The sequence below is a fragment of the Podarcis muralis genome, chromosome 14, assembly GCF_964188315.1.
Source record: "Podarcis muralis chromosome 14, rPodMur119.hap1.1, whole genome shotgun sequence".
NCBI lineage: Eukaryota > Metazoa > Chordata > Lepidosauria > Squamata > Lacertidae > Podarcis > Podarcis muralis.
In genome coordinates, this window is record NC_135668.1 from 6144187 (window position 1) to 6166961 (window position 22775).

General features: G+C 43.2%; 1 protein-coding gene across 5 annotated transcripts in view; it reads left to right on the top strand.

Moving 5' to 3' along the window:
• The window catches only part of ZNF280D (zinc finger protein 280D), a 36680-nt gene extending 18286 nt beyond the window's left edge, over positions 1–18394 (top strand). For all 5 annotated transcript variants that reach the window (XM_028705197.2, XM_028705201.2, XM_028705198.2 and 2 more), the window contains 12 exons: positions 134–291; positions 847–947; positions 1047–1193; positions 4735–4869; positions 5640–5941; positions 7518–7655; positions 8867–8929; positions 9605–9723; positions 9817–9853; positions 13258–13306; positions 14340–14404; positions 15140–18394. In XM_028705197.2, the coding sequence (XP_028561030.2) occupies positions 134–291; positions 847–947; positions 1047–1193; positions 4735–4869; positions 5640–5941; positions 7518–7655; positions 8867–8929; positions 9605–9723; positions 9817–9853; positions 13258–13306; positions 14340–14404; positions 15140–17444 (3619 nt within the window). In that variant the 3' untranslated portion in view covers positions 17445–18394. The remainder of the gene's footprint in view (positions 1–133; positions 292–846; positions 948–1046; positions 1194–4734; positions 4870–5639; positions 5942–7517; positions 7656–8866; positions 8930–9604; positions 9724–9816; positions 9854–13257; positions 13307–14339; positions 14405–15139) is intronic.
• Positions 18395–22775: the final 4381 nt, after the last annotated feature.

Below are 22775 nucleotides of genomic sequence, written 5' to 3' on the forward strand. Positions count from 1 at the left end.
TAAAAAACATAATATGCTAAATATGTGTTTATGGCAGTGTCTTTAGCACCTGTCCAGTTTATTCATTAATGGGTTGTTGTTGTTTTTTTTAAAAAAGTGTGGTCTATTGAGCTGTTCTTTGTGTCGCTCTCAGGTTTATGAACCACATGAAGCATCACTTGGAGCTGGAGAAACAGAATAGTGAGAGTTGGGAAAGTCACACCACTTGTCAGCACTGCTACCGTCAGTTTCCAACTCCTTTCCAACTCCAGTGCCACATTGAAAGCAGCCATACCCCTCATGAGTCATCGAGTAAGTTTCTCAGATGCTGTGTCTTGTACAGCAGCCATCGGTCTAGATCAGGGTCTTGTCAACCTTTTTATACCTACCACCCACTAATGCATCTTTCTTGGTGGTAAAAATTTCCTTACCACCCACCAGTGCTCAATGGGAGGAGGATTCAACTCGTGCTGTAGAACTCCCTCCCGCCCACCTAGAATCCTGAAATGCCCACTAGTGGGCAGTAGGGAACAGGTTGACGACTCCTGGTCTAGACGGCAGCCGTGCTATTTTGTCATGGTGGGGGCACATGCACTCTGCCCTAGTTGGGGCATGGGCATGCAGCAGCCCAAAGAGATATGGGATATTATGGTTAGAAATATTTGACTTTTGCAGCTTAAAAGCATTTCTACTTTTCATTGGGAGCAAAGTAATACGCAACTATTTTTGCCACAGCATGATTTAAAAATTAGGCTGCCAAAAGACTTGAGAACTGTCCTTGGATGAATAGGCACCATCTACTTTGTCTTCCGCCGTGGTTCCGATTAAGAAAAAAAAAGTTCACCTCTTGTTTCTGCTCTTTTCTAGCTCTATGTAAAATATGTGAACTATCTTTTGAAACCGAGCAAGTTCTTTTGCAGCACATGAAGGACAATCACAAGCCTGGGGAGATGCCCTACGTCTGCCAGGTACCTCAGAGCACCCTCCCCCTTCTGCATGGCTGTTTGCCAAAGACTTGTGTCTAAAGAATGTTGCTTCAAGGCAGTCCATCTCTTTTTCCATTCTAGGTGTGCAATTACAGATCATCAGCGTTTTCAGATGTGGAAAAACACTTTCGAGCTGTTCATGAAAATACAAAGAGCCTGCTGTGCCCATTTTGCCTCAAAGTTATTAAACTTGGGGCACCATATATGCATCATTTCCTGAGACACCAGGTAAAAATACTTGATTATCTTTGGAGTATAAGCACTAGGCAAGAGGGATGTAAGATGTCTCTGCAGAAGCAACTAGTAGCTAATAAATTGTTAATCCCCCTCCCCCCAAAAGCCCTGGTCTTCTATAAGTTATGGTAACAATAGAGCTTAGAGCCTTATCCACAATGAACATTTGCTGACCATTAGCATACTTGAGAAAAGTTCAGCTACGTTCACAAAGCTCCAGATGTCAATTGAAAATTGAATATGGCTAATGCAAAGGGTTTTTTCTATTAAAAAAAAAGTTTCCAAGGTGAGATGGTGGCAGACGGAACTTGGAAGAAGTGTTTGATAGTAGGAATGGATGGTGCCTTAACCCATACTGTTTTCTTGCAAAAGTTTGGTTTAAGGAGCTGGAAACTATATGCTGTATCCAACATTCTGTGTCTGCTAGTGTGATTGTGAGTTTTAATCTTGCCTAACGGGAATCCAGTGCAGATCACTTCCTGGTGCAACTGGACTTCTCTGCGACCCATCCCCTCTGCAGGGAGGTGGGACCAATTTGGATGGTCCGCCCCCGCCACTTAATGGATCCAAATGGCTTCCAGAGAGTGGTAGGGGATGCTTTATCCCATGTTGATGGCCTTTCAGCTGATTCCCTGGTGGCCCGCTGGAATGTGGAGTTAACCAGGGCTATTGACTGTTTGGCTCTGAAGCGCCCTCTCCGATTGCATGGAGCCCGGACAGCCCCGTGGTTTTCCACGAAGCTGAGGGCAATGAAACAATCGTTGAGACGGCTAGAGCGCCGGTGGCGGATAACTCATTCCGAATCTGACCGGACACAGGTTAGAGCTCAACGTCGAGCCTACCAAGTGGCGATAGCGATGGCGAAGAATAATTTCTTCACCGCCTCTATCGCATCTGCAGAAAACAGCAGCAGGAGACGTTTTCAGGTGGTTCACAATTTAGCGGAACCACCTGCAACATCGGGGCCCAGTACGGGCCACATGATCTCCTGCAATGATTTTGCAAAGTTTTTTGCAGATAAAATTGCTCAGATTTGGGAAGAAGTAGACTCCACCGTGGGAGCAGGGCCGGGGCGGGAGAGTGCTAGAGTTTTGTCTAGTCAAGTTGCGTGGGATCAATTCCAATCTGTTACCTCCGAGGATGTGGACAGGCTGCTTGGACGAGTGAAACCAACCACCTGTCTCCTTGATCCTTGCCCATCCTGGCTAATAAAAGCGAGCGGGGAAGGGCTGGGCGATGGGCTTCGTGGGGTGGTGAATGCTTCCCTCTGTGAGGGAGCCTTCCCAGACCCGCTGAAAGAGGCGGTTATTAAACCGCTTCTTAAAAAATCATTTTTAGATGCGGTCACGATGGCCAACTATCGCCCAGTCTCAAATCTTCCATTCTTGGGCAAGGTGATTGAGTGAGTGGTTGCTGAACAACTCCAGGCACGCCTGGAAGAAGCGGACCATTTGGATCCCTTCCAGTCGGGATTCAGGCCTCATCATGGGACTGAAACTGCCTTGGTTGCACTGGTTGATGATCTCCGGCAGGCTAGGGACAAAGGTGAGAGCTGTTTCCTAGTTCTGCTGGATCTCTCAGCGGCGTTTGATACCATCGACCATAACATCCTTCTGGACCGTCTTGAGGGGCTGGGAGCTGGGGGCACTCCTGGGCCGTGTTCAGAAAGTGGTGGTGGGGGATGAGTGTTCAGACCCCTGGGCTCTCACTTGTGGGGTGCCTCAGGGTTCTGTCCTCTCCCCCATGCTTTTCAACATTTACATGCAGCCGCTGGGAGAGATCATCAGGAGGTTTGGGCTGGGTGTTCATCAGTATGTGGATGATACCCAGCTCTACCTCTCTTTTAAATCAGAACCAGTGAAGGCGGTCCTGTGTGAGTGTCTGGAGGCGGTTGGAGGATGGATGGCGGCTAACAGATTGAGGTTGAATCCTGACAAGACAGAAGTACTGTTTTGGGGGGACAGGAGGCGGGCAGGTGTGGAGGATTCCATGGTCCTGAATGGGATAACTGCGCCCCTGAAGGACCAGGTGCGCAGCCTGGGAGTCATTTTGGACTCACAGCTGTCCATGGAGGCACAGGTCAAATCTGTGTCCAGGGCAGCTGTTTACCAGCTCCATCTGGTACGTAGGCTGAGACCCTATCTGCCTGCGGACTGTCTCGCCAGAGTGGTGCATGCTCTGGTTATCTCCCGCTTGGACTACTGCAATGCGCTCTACGTGGGGCTACCTTTGAAGGTGACTCGGAAACTACAACTAATCCAGAATGCGGCAGGTAGACTGGTGACTGGGAGCAGCCGCCGAGACCACATAACACCGGTCTTGAAAGACCTACATTGGCTCCCAGTACATTTCCGAGCACAATGCAAAGTGTTGGTGCTGACCTTTAAAGCCCTAAACCACCTCAGTCCAGTATACCTGAAGGAGCGTCTCCACCCCCATCATTCTGCCCGGGCACTGAGGTCCAGCGCCGAGGGCCTTCCCTCATTGCGAGAAGCAAAGCTACAGGGAACCAGGCAGAGGGCCTTCTCGGTAGTGGCGCCCGCCCTGTGGAACGCCCTTCCAGCAGATGTCAAAGCGATAAACAACTACCTGACATTCAGAAGACATCTTAAAGCAGCCCTGTTCAGGGAAGTTTTTAACGTGTGATATTTTAGTGTATTTTTGGTTTCTATGGAAGCCGCCCAGAGTGGCTGGGGAGGCCCAGCCAGATGGACGGGGTATAAATAATAAATTATTATTATTATTATTATTATTATTATTATTATTATTATTTTATTTTATTTTATTTTATTATTATAACAGTTGTGCTAGTAGAAACTCACTATGCAGCGCATTGCTGGTAACTTGGTGCCTTCTTTGGGGCAGCAAGGTTCCCTTGGTGCAGACATTTCACTAGTGGAACAAGTGTACTTAACATCACATTCGATACAACCTTATGTGATGGTGTGTAATTAATGTGAATTGTTTGTGATTATTTTCTATCAATAACTTAGTATAGGATTTTGTTGATACTGAATACAGTTAGTCCTTTATTGCTTGTAGCCACTGCTCATCACTTTTGCACTGTTTATGTTTTTGAAACCACCTGGAATATTAAGCTTCTTAAGTTGCTCCAGCACATTATGTTCACTTGCCCCTTGTTCAATGTGCCTCGGGCAAATTTGTTGGGATCAATCATACAGAAACTAGAGAGTACCCCACCAAAATTCCACCTTGCCCAAATCTTGCAGGATAAGGATACCCACACAACCCTGAATGTGGCTAGGTTCTTGGTCGCTGTCCTTACCCAAAAGCGACGCCAAGGAGCACTCCATGCTAATTAAGGCGTAGTATGCCATTCCATCTTATAGCATTTTATTGTTATAGTGGTGTTTTAGCGGCTGTTTTTTCCCACGTGCACAAGCTGTTATTTATGTGTTGTTTTTACTTGTATGGGCCTATGGCCGTAATAAAATTTTATGTTTATGTTTAAGCTTCTATTATCCATTTCATCAGTATGTTTTGGCTTAAATATATTTTTCTTTTTTTAAAAAAGAAAAAGGGAGTACATCGCTGTACCAAGTGTAGACTCCAGTTCTTGACATGCAAAGAAAAAATGGATCACAAATCTCAGCATCACCGGACATTTAAAAAACCTGCTCAGTTAGAGGGATTGCCTCCAGGAACCAAAGTAAGCTTAAAGCATCATGTAATGTTTATTCTGAAAAATGGCTACAGGGAAATGGCAGGAGAGAGTGGTGTGTGTTCATGTGTGTTCCCCACTGCTGCTGGGTTTTTTTGTGGGGAGGGGACTTGAAAATCACACTAAGGCTCTCTAGAGACTTGCAAAAAGGTTCAACTCTAAGCACCTTTTTAAGAACATTTAAAACCTTCCTGGGACTCAGATTTAAATCTGCAGCAGACAGGGGGGTCTTCTTTGTGGTGGCACCTGTTCTGTTCTCCTGGATTTGCAGAAGTTCAGTCCTGCTTGGGTCGCCTGACCTGACCTTAGGTGGGTGACCAGCTACAAATAAATTTGGACATACACTATGCAAAACAGATAGTTTCAGCCATCATGGAGCCTTTAATGGATTTCCCCTTGCTGTGTTTGTGTGCTTTATATGAATAGGTGGGAGGGGAGTTTGCACATAGGCATGTGTGTGTTCGTCATTGCTTTACTGTGTATTGCAGCACAGGCTCTAGCTGTGATTGGATGGGCACTGATCTCATGGTGGGCATGCTGCTAGCCATTGCCTCTGACAAAGTAGTCTGAGGGTTACAATAACAGAATTGTAGCATTGGCAGGTACACCAAGGGTCATTTATTCCAGCCCCCTGCAGTGCAGCTTGCTCAGAACTGCTCAGCCTTGTGCCATCCATGCACTCTTCTTGCAAGTCTTTTCAGCAAGATAAATGATTGCCATTCATTTAGGAGAGAGTTAACCGGGTCTCATGTTTCTAGGTTACCATCAGAGCTTCTGCTGGATCTCTTCAGCCTGGATCAGCGACTGCATCTCCTGTCATCCCAAGTGCGTCTACTTTACACTTGTCCACCAGTGCAGCTAAAGTAACAAATGCTAAAACGACTCAGAACAAAACAAATGCAAATAAAGTAAAGCCAAAATTGAAGCCATTGAGCGTACAGAAAAAGCAAGGTCTGGGGACCACCCACAATAACAGTAGTGGCAGCAGCAGCAGCAGTAGCAGTGGTGGCAACAGCAAAAGAAACAATAAAATTGCAAATACAGCATTAAATAATCTAAGGTAAGTCTTCTGGTAGCTTTCCAGAGTGTAGTTAACTGATTGGAATAAAAAAGGAAATAGAACTTGAGTTCTTCTGAATCAATAGAATGGTAACAAGATTAATTTTGACTGGAAGACTAGAATGGCCAACTGTTCAGTGGGTGGGTATATTCTGATCGTTAGAGGGTTGGCAATGCAAGTGTCACTTGGATCAGTTCCCCAGTATAAGGGTTACCTTTCTCCCAAATAGGACCTTTAGAGGCAGCAGTTTAAGTAGGAATTTCTTTCAATAGATCAGCTTAAGGACTGTACAAGTAACATCAGTACGTTTTTTTCTTAAATTGTGTAGGTTTTTAAACTTAAGGGCTATCTGCTTTCAAACACTTAGTGACAGCAGATAGCTTAATGTGGACCTTCTAGGATACACAGTAGGCTTAACTGAGCCAGCCTAAGACAGGGACTGGCACTGGTTCCTTTAAATTCCCAAAGCTTCCCCAGTCTGCTCCTTTCTTTTGCTGTGACTGATTAAATAACCATGGCTATAAAAGTGTGCACAAGAGAGACTCTTTGCCCAAGAGCATGTGTCTCTGTAGGGAGACATTGGCATGGAGAGATGCAGTGAGATAGAACCAGAGTTGTTGAGTTCCAAGTGTCATCTAGTCCAACCCCCTGCAAGGAATCATAATCTCTTTGTTCCACTGTCAAACAGCTCTTACCATCAGAAAGTGCTTCTTGATGTTTAGTTAGAATTTCCTTTCTTGTAACTTTTGCAGCCATTGATTTGCATCCAACCCTTTGGAGCAGCAGAAAACAAGCTTGCTTCATCTTCCATGTAACGGCCCTTTAGATATTTGAAGATGGTTATCATATCTCCTCTCAGCCTCCTATTATCCAGGCTAAACTTACCCAGCTCCCTCAGCCATTCCTCATAAGACTTGGTTTCCAGACCTTTGATCACCTTGGTCACTCTTATCTGCACACGTTCCAGCGTGTCAATATCCTTCATAAATTGTGGTGTCCTGAACTGGACACAGGACTCCAAGTGGGGTCTGATCAGAGTCTTGTATTGGTTCTCAGCTACAGTAGCAGATAAAAGACATTTACAGTAAAAAACAGTCTTGGGCATGTGCCTGAGCTGGAGCCAAGTGGAGGGCGCATCTATCCCATCGCTGATAAAAGCAAGAGAGAGGAAGACGTTCATATGAAGAACCTTTGACAGTTGCAACCTGTGTACACATTTGCAAACCTTTTCCACTGCTTGCAGTTGGTTAAGCATTGCAAACCTGTTTGCCCAGTATCCATAAGGCCTTGAAGTAAAGGCTATTTTCAGAATGCCATGTGCCCCTTAGAGCTTCTCCCATCAGCTTCCCAGCTGCCCTTCCCACTTTGTCCCCTTGTGCCACATGGTGAGGTCCTCTGGAAAGCCTCTTTCTAAAGATTAGGCGACGTTATAAAGCAGAATTCAAAAGCCAGATTCTTTTCTCCAGTCCAGTGATATTAACTAAGCAAGCTTTTCTGGAAATAAATAATGATTTGAAACGGGAACTTAACTTTTTTCTTAATACTGCATACTAATTCTGACATTGGTTCATATTAGATGCCCGAATATTCAGAAGTGCATTGAGTGTTATTCTGATATAAGGACATTCGCCAGCCACTTTCCAGCCTACGTTCGCTGTAGTTTATGCAGATACAGCACTAGCTGCAGTAAAGCCTACGTGAATCACATGATGAGGTAGGAAATCTTCAGCTTCAAGTTGTTAAATTATGTCTGTAGTTTGTTTCTCTTCTGGTAGATTTCTGGTCTTTTTTATATTGCAGCAAATCTGTGCCTCAGTGCAACCCTAACACCGCCTCCCCCTTGTGTGGGCACTGAGCCTAACCAGGATTACTCCTGGGTAGGTTTCCCCCTTAAACAATATTTGAAACCTGCTTGTTGGTGGTTGGAAGCCTGGTTAGCGTTCAGTGTGGTTAAAGCTGAGGCTGGGGGCTTGTGCTCAGGGAGAGAAGAGGCAGGCAAGGAGCATACTGTCTCTCAGCCAGTGCTATACTGCAATGCCACAGCTGCATTAACGGAAGATTGGGGCTCTGCATGGCTTTAGTGTCCTCTGTTCCATGATTTATAAATTAGCATTTTATGCTTTTTTTAAAAAAATGCTAGGCTGCTTTCCTCCACTAAGGAACTCAAAGCAGATTACAGTGTAAAAATAGAAAAATAATCAAAGCAATATCAGAGCAGCAAAATAAAATTCTGTAATAAAATCAGTAGTCAGAAAAGCAGTGAAGAAAATCCAGCTCATCAGAAGTAAAAAAGAAACCTCCGTTGGTTTAGCCTTCCCCAGAGATCTCTTCAAAGAATCAGGTTCTCACCTGCTTCTGGAAGGCCTTCCTAGGGAGAGCATTCTGAAGCATTGATGCCACAACTGAAAAAGCTCCTGTTCCTCGTGCCCATTTAAAAAAATTCAGGTTTTGACCTAGAGCATATGGGTGAACAGGGTGCTTGAAGGCCAATTTTTTCTCCCATTTCAAAGAGGGGGAAACTTCCTCCATGTGAACATACTTACTGAAGTGAAGGCACTTTAACATTTCCCAGACATTTTAAAAAGTATTGCCATTTTAACATGCTACAATTTGTTATATTTTAGCTTTTTGTAAACCCACCCTGGAAGCACTGCTTCTGCTCTCCTCTCAAAAGTTGCTCTGGAGGAATCTCTGGTTCTTAACAGAGGTGTCTGGATAGTGGCTGAAATCAGTGGCACACCCTCCTTCACTAGTAGAAGCATCTCCCAGTCATGCAGCAGAATCTTTGGGCTCAGGAATGACTAGACATCTGCTTGTTTTTATACCTTAGATTGCAGTCTTATTGTTTAATGCTGTATTATATGATATGGGGGGGACGGGACATTTCTTTAGGAAGTCCATTTCAGCTATTTTCTTATCTTTTAGTTTTCACAGTGCTCGACAAAGTAAACGATTTTGGATTTATAAGACTCATTCAGAAGATCTGAGGTAACCATCTCCTTTTTCTTTTTTAAGGTGTACATTTTTTTGCAACATGCATCACAGTCCTTGGATAAGTCCCGCTGTGTCTAATGAGGCTTTCTCCCCAAGTGTATTTTAGATTGCAATTTCAGTTACCGTTGAATTGGATTTAAGATGTGTGCATGTTATCTGGATTCCATCTAACTTTTATTTCTTATATAAAGCTTTGTTTTCAGAATGCAAAGCTTTCTTCATAAAATGAGACAACCCTAAACTAATATCCAAGCCAAAATTCTTGATTTTTCCGATGTTCTGAGATGTGATACTGATTCTTTTGTTTGTTAAATTTTGCTCATCATCATGATTTGTTGTTTTGAATCCATTTTTCCACTTATCAGCAATTTCACATATCTAGAAGTTATAAGGAAAACCATCCAGGGAAGGGCGGGCACTGATAACTTTGCTTACCGAAAAAAGTACAACCTTTCCTTCTGTAGTCTTGTTCTTTCCAATAATATTATTCATATATGCAATGCTTATGAGAAATTCTTGGAACGAACATGTGCACCAGCTAGTATGTAATGAGTTTTACGTATATATTAGTCCAGTGCATAGTTGACTTCACATGGCATGGTCAGAAGAAGCTTTTTGTAACCTTTTGCCTCCCTTGCACTCAGTGTTACTTCTTCCTTTTTCCCCTAGGGGTGTTACTCTTGTTTGTCTTAATTGTGAGTTCCTGACTGATGCTTCCGGCTTGGATAATATGGCTACGCACTTGAACGAAAACCTTACTCATACTTGTCAAGTGATTACCGAAAATGGTATGTGGCTCATGTACCTCTGATATAAGCCAGATGTTAGCCTGTTGTCTTTTTGTTGGTTTTTAACACTACTGATCTTCTCTTTAATTCCAGTTCCCTCGGACTATCTGGTTGCTGACAACCTTTCTCAGTAAGTTTCTGAAATTAGCTTGATTGTCGGGTGGTTGTGTTGATGGTCTTCCAGCATAGAAACAAAGAGTAGATACCTATTCTATGATACAGAAGCAAGTTTGGTTGTACTCCAGATAAAAAATGCAAATTCCCTTTTAAATATTTTTATTATGCTTTATTACATACACAAAGGCCAGGATAAAAAACCCCATGCAACTTGCTTCAAGTGTTTTTGGGGACTTGAGGTTTATGTTTTATGAATAGTAGCCCCCAGTACTGTGTGTCAAGCCATATTTGAAGCATATGTGTTTGAGTGTCTGTATGATAGTGAGTTGTTCACGGGGGGGGGGGGGGGGGTGTTAAATCTCTGCTTAGCATCCCTGAAGTGCCTTCTTTTGGGATCACAACCCAAGTCTAATTACAGTGCTTTGTCTAATAAATTGTAGTGTTCTGCTGCATCCTTATTAATGAGGAAGCAGCCACCCAAGCCGGTGGAGTTCCTCTCTGTGCTGCATCAGGCCAAAGGGGGCCCATCTAATTCAGCCTCCTCTTTCCCAGAGTGGCCAAACCTGATGCCCCCAAAGGGCCTCTCAAAGCAGGACACGAAGGCAGCAGCCCTTCTCTGCTGATGCCCCCACCATCCACAATTGGCATTCAGGGGACACCGGCTCCCGAATCTGGCGGTTCTGCCAGCAATCGTAACAGTTGATAAATCTCTTCTTCATGATTTGTCTAAATCCACCTTTAAAACCATCTGAGCGAAACTGTTAGCCACCTTCCTGTCTTGTGATAAAAGGTAAAGGTACCCCTGCCCGTACGGGCCAGTCTTGCCAGACTCTAGGGTTGTGCGCCCATCTCACTCAAGAGGCCGGGGGCCAGCGCTGTCCGGAGACACTTCCAGGTCACGTGGCCAGCGTGACATCGCTGCTCTGGCGAGCCAGAGCCGCACACGGAAACGCCGTTTACCTTCCCGCTGGTAAGCGGTCCCTATTTATCTACTTGCATCCGGGAGTGCTTTCGAACTGCTAGGTTGGCAGGCGCTGGGACCGAACAACGGGAGCGCACCCCGCCGTGGGGATTCGAACCGCCAACCTTTCGATCGGCAAGCCCTAGGCGCTGAGGCTTTTACCCACAGCGCCACCCGCGTCCCTTTGATAGTGTCTTGTGATAGTGAGTTCCAAAAGCATATTGTGCTTTGTATGAAGAAGTAGTTTTCTGTTGTCGAGCCTAGCCTGAGCCTGTTGCTGGTTGTTCAAATGCCTTCTGTTACACCCTGTTAAAAATGAGTTCCCACCTTTTTCCTGTAGTTCTAACCTGTTTGAGGGATGTGAAATTTACCATTGTTGCAGCAGCTTATATTCTTATTTAGTTGGTCAAATTAAATATGTTTAGTGTCTCCCATATACAGATTTTTTAAATTTTATTTTTGCTACCTTTTTTTTCAACCACAGCAACAAATTATCAACCTTCAATGTAAATAAAACAATCTTTTCTGTATGCTGCATCTCTGGACCAGCTGCTGGCACAGATAAAAGCCTGTTTCTCCTTTCTGAGTATCAGTTGCATTTGGCAACTCTGGTTCCCCACAAAGCTGATATATAGCAATGCAAGAAAAGGAAGTCTCTTTTCTCTGGTCACTTTCAGTAACAGTATTGATTGTAAAAGTTCCCTCCCCTTCCATATGGCTTTGACATAACATGTTTTGCACATGGTGGGTTTTCCCCGCACTGCGTAGTAGAAACAATAAACATGTTTCACAATATACAATGTTTCACAATATAAATGTGATTTGCATGTTCTGCAGATATTCTTAACATGTAATGCTGGTTCTATGTAGTATTTTAAAGTCATCAATAAGACATTACAAGAAGTTAGATGTACTTTTAAATATATGCTTTTAAGGCCAATCCTATGAGGAATCTTTTGATAATTGTTGTTGCTAATGACATACATCCTTTTAAAGTTACAAAAAATGGAATGAGTTATGTCAGCCTGTTAGCACTGGCTCTCGCCCTCATAATTAAACACGTGCAGCTCCTTATTATGCCAAGTACCTTGTATGTTGCTGCAGCCTTAGTAGGGTCATTAATCATTTAATTCATGATTAATAACATTTCTACCCAGGTGTAAGAGGTGCAGTTCCATACTTCAGCAGATTAAAATTCACTTCAGTGCCACATCAACAAAGAAGATACAATCACCAGAAATTTCTTTAAACAAAAGCCTTTGAAAGGTTAAATTGTATGTTAAAAATCATATCCACAAGGTTTTATAGGAGAGGTGCACTTCTTGCTCTCTGCAGTAGAGTTGTTCTAGCATAAAATATAAAAATCAATCACGGTGATGTGATAAGTTGCTTGTTTATTGTGGTTTAGAAGTCAATACATTTAAATATTGTATAACTAATGAAGCATGCCCTGGGGAAATTTTTGCAGAAAAATCTACCCTTTAAGTGATAGATTGAGGTCTATATTTATTAGCAAATACTACAGAAAAGCCCTTCATCACGATACAAAAATGCAGAGTTGTGGCTGGAAGACTTTTTCCATGAACATCTCAGTTAAAAATAGGCAGGGAAATGGGAGCCCATTCTTTCCACAGAACAGCAAATCTGTGAACTTTTAGGTATGCATTTTGCGAATAATTTGGTTCAGGAATGGCAGCAACCTTGCAGTTCAGAAAGTGCAGTTGCCTGGGCATTAGTGCTTTACAGAATGCAGAGGCAAAAGAAATGCAGGCCTTGCCCAAGAAGCTGAGTCTAACCTAGGTGTGAACAGGAGCTGCCATGCAGGTTGCTCACATGTTGGCCCCATTTCTATATAATTGGGTGGGATTAAACAAGCCTGGCTGCTCCCGTCAGATTTTGTTTAGCCCCAAAGTTGAATGGGAAAAACAGCAGAGTGGAGTGGAGTTTCCTCTTAAATTGAAATTAATTTACTTAATTTGAGCAATTCATACCTTATCCTTCTATTCCAATAGCAGCACTCGTGGTGACTTACAAAAGAAAAAATAATAAAAATTTGACCAACAATAGACTATTAAACGGAGACAAGCATCACAGATGAAAATGCATTATGCTGCAGAGTTATCTGCTAAACCTTTTTGAAGTTGGCACACCAAATTCCTAACAAACAACTACCCAGAACAAGCTGGTGAAGAGTAGAGAGGTGGGGCCATGTGGGCTTCTCTTTTCAGGTAGTTCCATAACCTGCATGCAGAATGTTGTAGATGGAACATGCAAGGAGTAAAACAGCCATACTTCTCCTTGAGCTATTGTTTCATTAGGGAAGGAGGAAACCAATGACTCACAGTGGAGATTTTCAGAATAGTTGAAAAATTTAAATGTGTGTTAGTATTAATTTCCTGGACTTTAACGATGATAATATGTTGTCTGAGAATAACAGACGTTGTTTCATTCTTTAGCCTGGTTAGTGATGCATCATTGAACACTGGAAGTGAAGAAACATCCCAGGTAGTGTACATTTGTGTTCTCAACCTTTTGAACTGGCATGCTCCTAGAGTGTATTTAGAAGTGTGTGTGTGTAGAGCTTTATTTTTATTCATCTGCAGCATAAAAATCTCCAGTGTGTATATATTCATTGTTCAAACCTGAATTTAGATTTTCAGAATGGTAGGTTTCATAACTAAAAAATATTTAGTGGTCTATTAAGCCAACTTTCAACAGGGCAACTGCTACTTTCCTGTGTGTATGTAGTGTGATATTAATGCTTGAACTATTTGGCATGTATAGTGACTTTGGAGTGAAAAAAAGAATGCCCATATCCCAGATGGGCCCTGGCCACGTGGGTGGGGAACAGAAGTTGCCACAGCACATCCACACTCTGCAGAAAGCTCTCTTTTAAACTAAGATATCTCAAATAGAAGGCATACGTAGGATGGGAGCAGGTGAGCAAGGTGGGCTAGCAATGTGCTTTTATCATTGGAAAGCTTAGGATGTTACTGGCTTTGCTGAGTGAAGGAAATCTGAAGAACCTGCACTGCTGGGGTTCCTTAAATCTACAGGGCTAAGTGATATTTTGCAAGCAGGTCTGGTAATACCTTGTGTTCCCTAACCTGCATGAGGATGCGTGGCATGCCTCCGTCTGGTAAGCCCAACTCCTGAGAGGCCATGTCCCGCTTTCCTCTTTTGCTACAGTTCCTTCCCTCCCCTCCCAGCCAGAAAAAAATTGGTTCTCTTTCTGATTCTGTCCTTGCCACAGATTTTGGGCCTGTGTGATCGCCAGTTATCTGTGCATGTCCCCACTGCTTCCTTCTTCATCTTCTCATTTACTGCAGCTCTAGACTCATAATTACAAGAGCTTCTGGGATCCCAGTTGTTCTACAGGGGTTTCCTCTTGGATTAGTGCATGCAATCTTGTTAGATATTCACTCATGGTCACTCTTCATTGGGAGCCCAGATCGTCTTTTGGAAACCCTCATTTCTCCTTAGCAATACCTAAAATTCACTGCATTGCACTGTAAAAATAATATTGTGTATATTTCAGAAAATTCCAAGGCTCAGTGCACCTGAAGAGCAAAAAGAGCAAGAAGAAACATCCATCTCTGCAAGGTAAATATAAGCACTGTGCCTTCTCACAGGGTAAAGTGAATCCAATATATTGCAGTTCCAAACCGATCTCCAAATTAAGTACCCAAGTGGGAACTTGCAACAACCTTTTGCAGTTTAAAATGCTGCTCTTCTTCTTCATGGTTCCAGAAAGTCATGTCCTTTTTCAGGGTAATCTACTCCTTTCTCCTGGTTTATTCTTTCCCTTCTCTGTCCTGCCAAAAATGAAGAGAAAAGAAAGATAAACATTCCATGCCTTCTCGGCATGATCAGTCCTAATTTAGTTGTTTTGTGTTGTTGTCGTCATCGTCCCCCTATGCTTGAACTCCCTCATGCTTGTTCATGGATGGTACCTTTTTGTCTACATAAGAATCAGCACTCAGAGGGTTGAGTTGGCTCTTGGTTTATAAGACTGCCTAAGCTGATGTCTCTCACCTTGTAACTTGTTTTTAAGGTTGGGGCCTGAGCATATTTTAGAGAGAGAGAGAAAAAGAGAGAAAGAAAGAAAAAGAAAGAAGTTTTAAAGTCCATCTCTTCCCCTCCTTCACTTTCTTTTTTATGTCTTAATGCACAATAATGGACAAAGTGGGGTGGATTTATCCCAAGATTTGAGCTGTTACTGCTTTATAGTAAGGGAGGAATTATTTAATTTCGAGGGTTGTTTTTTTCAATGTCACTACTAAAATATAAGCAGTATATTTTCTTAAAGTACTAAACTGTTGGATTTGCTTTTTTCAGCCCAGAAATAAAACACATTACAGAAGAAACAGATAAGGACCATCTGGAAAATCAAAGCGATGAAGCTTCTTTAGAAGTTGAGTGTGAAGAAAATAAACTGCCTGTTCTAGAAAACAGCCTTGGTTCAGAGCTTCAGGCCTGCTCAAATGACTTCACAGGCTCTGTAGATGGGGGAGAGACAGAGGGCCTTGGAAATCAAAGGGATGGAAGCCCTTTCACAGCTGAGTTCAAAGAAAAGATACCTCCATGTCCAGAAAACACTACTGGCCCAGTGTTTCAAGCATGCTCAAAAGATTCTTTGGGAGAAGGGAACTCAGATGACCTTGCAAATCAAGGTGATGAAGAAGGTTCTTTAGCTGCTGAGCGTGAAGAAAACCCAACATCTCCGGTTTTAGAAAACTCAAATAACCCAATAAACCCTGCAGAAAAAACAGACATAGAGAGCTTTGTAAGACAAGGTGATGAAGGTCCTCTGCCTGCTGCTTGTGTAGAAAATATGCCTATGTCACCCATGGAAGACTCCTCCATTTCAGAACATCATACTTGTTCAAAAGGCTCTACAGGAGAAGGGGACCTTGCGGTTGACCTTGCAAATCAAGGAGATGAAGGTCCTCTAGCAGCAGGGTGTGAAGAAAGCACACTGCCTTTGGTTCTGGAAAACTCCTCTGGTTCAGGACTTGACTCAGCCAGCTCAAATGATCCTGCAAAAGAAGAGGACACAGGTGCCCTTGCAAATCAAACTGATAAAGGTCTTCTAGCTGCTGCTGCTTGTGTAGAAAAGATACCTGTGTCACCCATGGAAGACTCCTCCATTTCAGAACATAATAGTTGTTCAAAAGGCTCTACAGAAGAAGGGGACCTTGCAGTTGACCTTGCAAATCAAGGAGATGAAGGTCCTGTATCTGCAGGGTGTGAAGAAGGCACACTGCCTTTGGTTCTAGAAAACTCTTCTGGTTCAGGACTTGACTCAGCTAGCTCAAATGATCCTGCAAAAGAAGAGGACACAGGTGCTATTGCAAATCAAACTGATGAAGGTCTTCTAGCTGCTGCTCGTGTAGAAAATATGCCTATGTCACCCATGGAAGACTCCTCCATTTCAGAACATCATACTTGTTCAAAAGGCTCTACAGGAGAAGGGGACCCTGCAATTGAACTTGCAAATCAAGGAGATGAAGGTCCTTTAGTGGCCAAATGCAAAGAAGAGAAATCTCCATGTCTAGAAGACATTTCTGATCCAGGGTTTCAAGCCTGCTCAAAAGACGGTTCAGGACAAGGAGAGACAGGTAACCTTGCAAATCAAGATGTTGAAGAAAATCCATTGCCTTCAGTTCTTGCAAATCAAGAAGTTAAAGAAAATCTATTGCCTTCAGTTCTAGAAAACTCCAAGTCAGGATTTGCAGCCTCCTCAAATGACTCCATAGACCCTGCGAGCAAAGACACAGTAGGCAGCCTTGCAAACCAGGACAGTGAATGTTCTTCAGCAGCTGAGTGTGAAGAATGTACATCGACTTTGGTTCAAGGAAACCTCTCTGGTTCAGGACTCTCAGACTGGTCAAATGATCCCATAGATCCTATGGAAGATGAAGATGCAGAGACTCCTGCAAATCAAAGCGATGAAGGTTTAGCTGCTAAGTGTAAAGAAAGTCCATCAGCTGGAGAAGAATCCTCCGTTTTAGAACTCCATATCTGTTCAAAAGGCTCTGCAGAAGATGCTTCAAAGGACCGTCTTGAAAATCAAACTGATGAGCATGAAGAAAGTACTTCTGTATCAGCTGTGAAAGACTCCTGTTCAGGATCCCAAGCCAGTTCAACTGAGACCTCTTGTGAAAGGACAGAATCTGGTGATTTGGGTAATGGTGATCAGATAGAAGAAGGAAAATCCCCGAAAGCTTTAGATAATAAAACCAACTCTTTCCAGAGTTCAAAGGATGCAGTCTCTGTTGCCGAGACAAAGGTGGCTGATTTGGATGAAGCTGAGCTAGAAGACATAAATTCTGACCACTCAAAATTGGCATCTGATGAAGAAGATGTCAGTTTTGAACAGTTTCTGAGGAAAAGTGAACCTGAATCTGTGAATTCTGATGCGAGTGAGCAAGGCAGTGTTCATCTGGAACCTCTGACACCATCAGAGGTCCTTGAATATGAAGCTACAGAGATTCTCCAGAAAGGTGGTGTTCCACCTTCAGCAAAGAAGGCTGAGCCAGGTTCTGAACTAGAGGATTCTGCTGATTCCGGAGAGAGCAGCCCTGCTAGCCGTGTGGCGTCACCAGTAAGCCAGGCAGAAGAGAGTGATGAAGCAAGCTGAAGCAGAATATTTGCATCACATTGAACCAATTGCTGTGTATACTCTTACAGGTGCCAATTGGGAAAGAAAGTGGGGAAACGGAACCATGGACTATGTAATACTGCCGAAGCTCAGCAGTGACAAATGAGATATTAGACCCTCTGATATGAAAGAGCTATCAGAAGCCAGAACCATTGCCTGCAGTGACCCAACCCATGAAGCCAAGAGGGAGACATGTTATTTATTTGATTCAAAGTAAGATCCCGTTAGGGGCCACAGTCTTTGTAGTACTTGGGGTTTCTCTATAAAGGGCATTTGATCCACCGTCGCTTGGGTTTGATGTTGCATTCCTGTCCCATTAAGTCATGCTAGGAAGGTGCCTGAAGGTCTGGCACCTCAGGACTGATGTGATCTTACATGATAATAAGCTTACCTTAAACTTTCAGTGAAAGTGGAATTATTATTAAAAAAGTAAATATAGTTGTGAGTTTCCCAGTGTGCAAGCTGTGCAGAAACCTGACACTTTACTTGTTTGAAATAGGGCATGTGGTGGCCTCTGTGTCTTTATTTTATTTTTATTTTTGTTAATTGGCAGCAGGCCCCCAAAACACAAGGTGGGTGGGAAGAGTTTAAAAACTAATATGGAAATGTGTAAACTGTTACGAAAAGAATAGGACCTGAGAGGCATTGATACATTCTTAGTTGAAATTTATGTAAAACAAACAAAGGGGTGGTGGGGGATGGCATGAAAATCATTTTTATACATAGGTTAAGGAATGTGTGTGACATCATTTAGAGTAGCTTGCCTTTTATGTATTAAACTGAATTAAGTGCTCTATATGAACCTTTTCAGAAAGTGATTTTGAACTTGTTGAGAATTGTTTTCAATGAACATAAATGTTTTGAACTTCCGTTAGGACACCGATGTACATATTTTGGATTAAATATTTGCAAGAAAATATGATGAATTATTTTGTTGTTCATGTGTGTGTTTTTATTAATCACTTTGCTAGCTTGTGTCTTGCTCACATTTCTTTTATTACCCCCAGGCTATTATTAAACGGTTTTGCATCTCCACCCCAGAATTACTGAAGGAAAACCATGTTTAAATACTTAAAAGACCTTAAACTACACCCCGGCCTGCAACGAAATGTGAATGTATCATAGGAACAGTGTTCAGTTTTATGCGCTTATGGCAGGTGTGAGGTTTTCTGAGTGGAGGCAATCCCTCTCTTCTCATGGGTCCTTCTCCTGCCTATGCTACAGTTGCCTGTAAGTTCCCACAGCTTAAGTGGTAGAGAGAAGCATGTGGAGCTGTGTCATCTCGCACAGCAGGTGGGAGAGAGATTTCTCATAGTCCTTTCTCCCAGGGGTGAGTCCACTAGAGGCACCATTTTTTTTTTTAAGCACTGAAAACTCCTGCATGCTCTCTGCTTTCCCCCTCCAACTTGCTGTCTGGGCCAAGAGTTGCCATATATTGAACCAGCTTGGCCATGACCATACTGTATTAGCCAAGTGGGGAGTTTCAGCCACTGAAGAACTAGGTTACACCATGTTTTTTGCTCTTGGAGGCTTGGACCAGTGTCCTGTCCTAAGCTACATGATTCTGTCAACCTTCCCTTTGCACTTGGAGGAGACATTTTGTGGGATAGGGTCTGTGGGAGTCATAACAGCCAACCCCAGGCAATCCTCATTTTGTGCGGGGGATACATTCTGGATACCCACATACATCAGCAGAGCGCACATAAGCCTGTCTGCCCCTTCTTAAGACATCTATATGATGTTTTGGGGCTGCTTCTGGGTTAGGCGTGTTTGCGATTATGCGTCATTTGGCCGCTCCTAAATCGGTTGTTGCCTGTGCATCCACTTTGGCTTCTTTTCCTGAAAATAGCCGACCTGTCAGGTCCACTGAAACTCTGGCCTGGGGGTGTTATTTCATGCACAAGTCCCTACATACCACACAATATATTTTTCTTGGCAGGCTACAAATCTGTGCCCATCATGGCTCTCCCCACCATCCAGCTGCCTGAGAAGAGCCGTGCATGGTATTGGGAGTATGCAGAGGTAACATTTTTGGGAGGCAAAGTGTGGCAACCAACTCTGGCACAGTGGGTCTTTGGGCATTGGCGGGTAGTAGAGTGGAAGACTAACGGGACCAGCCCATGTGGCGCTATCCCCTGGAATGTCCTCTAACTGGAATAAGTGGGATTTGTATCATGGAAGTTTGTGCAGGGAGGTGTCCCAGCGGATTATGCCCCGTTTTGATTTGGGTATAGGGGCTGCGGCCGTGTGCCCTGCACCGCTCATTCCCCCTCCTAGGTGGAAACGCCATGGAGAACTTGTGCTTAATAAGATGAGATTAGAGAGCTCAGTAATGTAACTGCTGCTGGCAGACCAGAACATAATTTCAAATATTTGAACTATGTGGCACATAGTGCATATTTTTCTTTGTTTAAACGCAGCATCAGTCTCTGACCATGAGACAGAATCTCAGCCAAGCTCCCCGAGGTCCAACTAATTCAGTAATGAGCTGCGACAGCTCAGTACGTGGTAGCTGTACCAATGCCTGAAACCGTAATATCTCTAGATAAAGATGTGTCTGTCTCTACTTTTCAGAATTCAAAAGGGAGGTCGATGTAATTGGGCCACCTTCACTTTGGGTGAAACATAGTGGCAAAATCGATAACAAATGAGTGCAGCCTAAGGCAGTGTAAAAATGTTTCTGGACTCCTGAAAATTAAGTCCAAGAGCCTTATTGTCAGTGAAACATGATAGGTTTATTAACGACTCAGCAGAAAACAGCATCTGAAATACAGCTTTTATCTGATGCAATTTTTCTCCTTAATCTGAATTGTGTATGCGATGGATGTTTCAGAACATCTGGATGCGGCGATTTTTTTCCCTTGCCTGCACCTGCAAGCAGAAGTACACACATTTAAAAAAGAAAAAAGAAATTAAATATTTCACAGAGCAAGAGGAAGAAGAACTCCCATCTAGCCATGAAGCTCAAGGGAACCTGATGACTAGAGCAGAGCTGTAAACATGTTTTAGATTTAATTCTTCTGACAAGTGCCAGTGGTGGCACCTCACACAGGCATAGCATATGCCCAAATTTCAGTGGAGGGATCATGGGAGGCTTCATGCAATTCTGAAAAGGCTCAGAGCACACCAGCCTCATTTCTATCTAAAAATAGCCTCACAAATCAGGAAGAACTTGTGTCATTATCTTGATTTCCTAGAATTAAAACAGACTCTTTCCCCTGAAACCCCAGTGGCTACAGATGGCAATTCTCATATGCCCAGAAATATTGTAGTCTTCAAAAATTTACAACCAGCTTACTTGCCCATGACTGTCTTTCAATGTAGTTTTCAATATAAAATAATTAAAATACAACAAGAAGAAAACTAATTATAGTTGAATCTGGATTACAGATCTTCCCTCTGGGTTTTGGGAGAGTGTTTAATGCTTTGCTCTGCAAGTGCCTCTTCCATTAGGGCTAATTCTAGCATCCACATTCGGGGGTTGTTACTCCAGTAAATAATTAGTGAAAGTATGTTAAAATAATCTAGAATACAACATTACAAACTGTTTTAAAACAAAGTACAATCACAGAAATGGGGTGGATCCTAAAAGCATACAACTCTTAATGAACCACCTAGCACCCACTTTCAAGAGGTTTATGCTCTTGATCCTGAGCGCCAAATCATTGTGTCTCAGCACAATATCTGGGAGCACCACTGTAGATCCATCTTCACAGACCCAATGACCGAACATCTGATTTTGACCCACATTGGAACATGTGCTCGTTTTACCCAGCTCTACCAGCTTCTGTGAATTTGTTGTGTTTGTGTGTCTGCAAACATGACATGAAGTCTGCCAACATCAACCCCACTGTGGGGGGATCTCCTGCAGTGTCGAGCTGAGCACCCATAGCAGTGACCAAAGGAGAAATGACCGCTGGGAGGAGCGCCAAGAAGGCCATGGTGCATCTGCAGCAGCACAGCCAGACGCCTCCGTCTGCCCCAGCTGCAACAAAACATGTCCCTCCCATATCGGTCTCTACAGCCACAGCAGGCGCTGCAACCTTCCAAAAGTTTGACTTCAGCTGCAAAGGCGTGCTCCATTGTCTCCCTAGACAGACGTACGCCAACTAGACCTTCCAAGTGCTCCCAGAGTTAGCTTTGTGATGCAGGGAAAGAAAATGTATCTAAAGTCATATTGTCTGCTCGGTGGCCGAGTAAGAATTTAGACCTGGGTTTTGTAACAACCGTGCCTGCAATTTTTTGGAAGTGATTTACCGCAACGGCAAGGACGTTGGATTGTTGTTGCTTTTTTAAAGCAAATCATCAGGATTTCCTGAGGGCTCTGAATGGAGGATTTGATGTTCTACATTCTTAACATGATTGCTTGTTCATAGTTCATACTGGCACCTGCCTTCAAATGCTTACTGCCAGTTATGTCGTCGTCATTTCAAATATCAGCCCCTGCCTCAATTCCATTTCCATTCATGTAGAATAATACAGAGTGCAGTTCATATTTCTTCATGAGTAGCAAGATGTCTCAGAGGCTGGATGTACATGCTGTATAGCAGCGCTCCTCACCTTTCTCAGATCAAGGACCTGTCCAAATACGCATTTAGGAACCAACTTTCTAATTTTGCACGCTATTTTGTATGTTGGTAGTGCTGCTGCAGCTCACTAGTTGCAACTCGCCAATCTTCTCTTAAAACATTTTTCCCCAGCCCTGCATTATATAGCACTATATACTGTATACCACTTTGCATCATGAGGTTGGGCTCTCTACTGGCTGTTTGTAAACTTTGTTTTATTGATTTTGTCAATACTGCCTGCCTGCCGTCGTCCTTAGTTCATAACACTAGTTCTACCCCATAGGAGAATGCAGCCATCATTCCATGCTTTTTCCAGGCCACCTAGTCTGCTTTCCACTTCAACAATCAATGGGGCAGCATTGGTGTCCTCCAGCCTACTTTTCAGTGATTTGTTTTTAATTTTTTAAAAAATACTTCTATACCTGTAATTCATAAAGAAAACATCAGTGGTTCACAACATATTGAATGGTGTACATAAAACCATGCAATGAAAACCATTAGAAAGTTAAAACTAGAAATCAGCTAACTTGTGAAAACATTTATTTAACAGTAGTGCTGCCTGTTATTACACAATTGCCCCGGTCAGCATTCTGGCTACTACATTCTGCAGAAACTGGAGCTTCTGAACCAGGCCCAAGGGCAGCCCCACGATACAGTAATCCAGCCTCAATCCAGACAATGGTCAAATTATCACTGCTCAGAAATGGTTGCAAACCAGACGCCTAGGCTTCTAGTGACATAT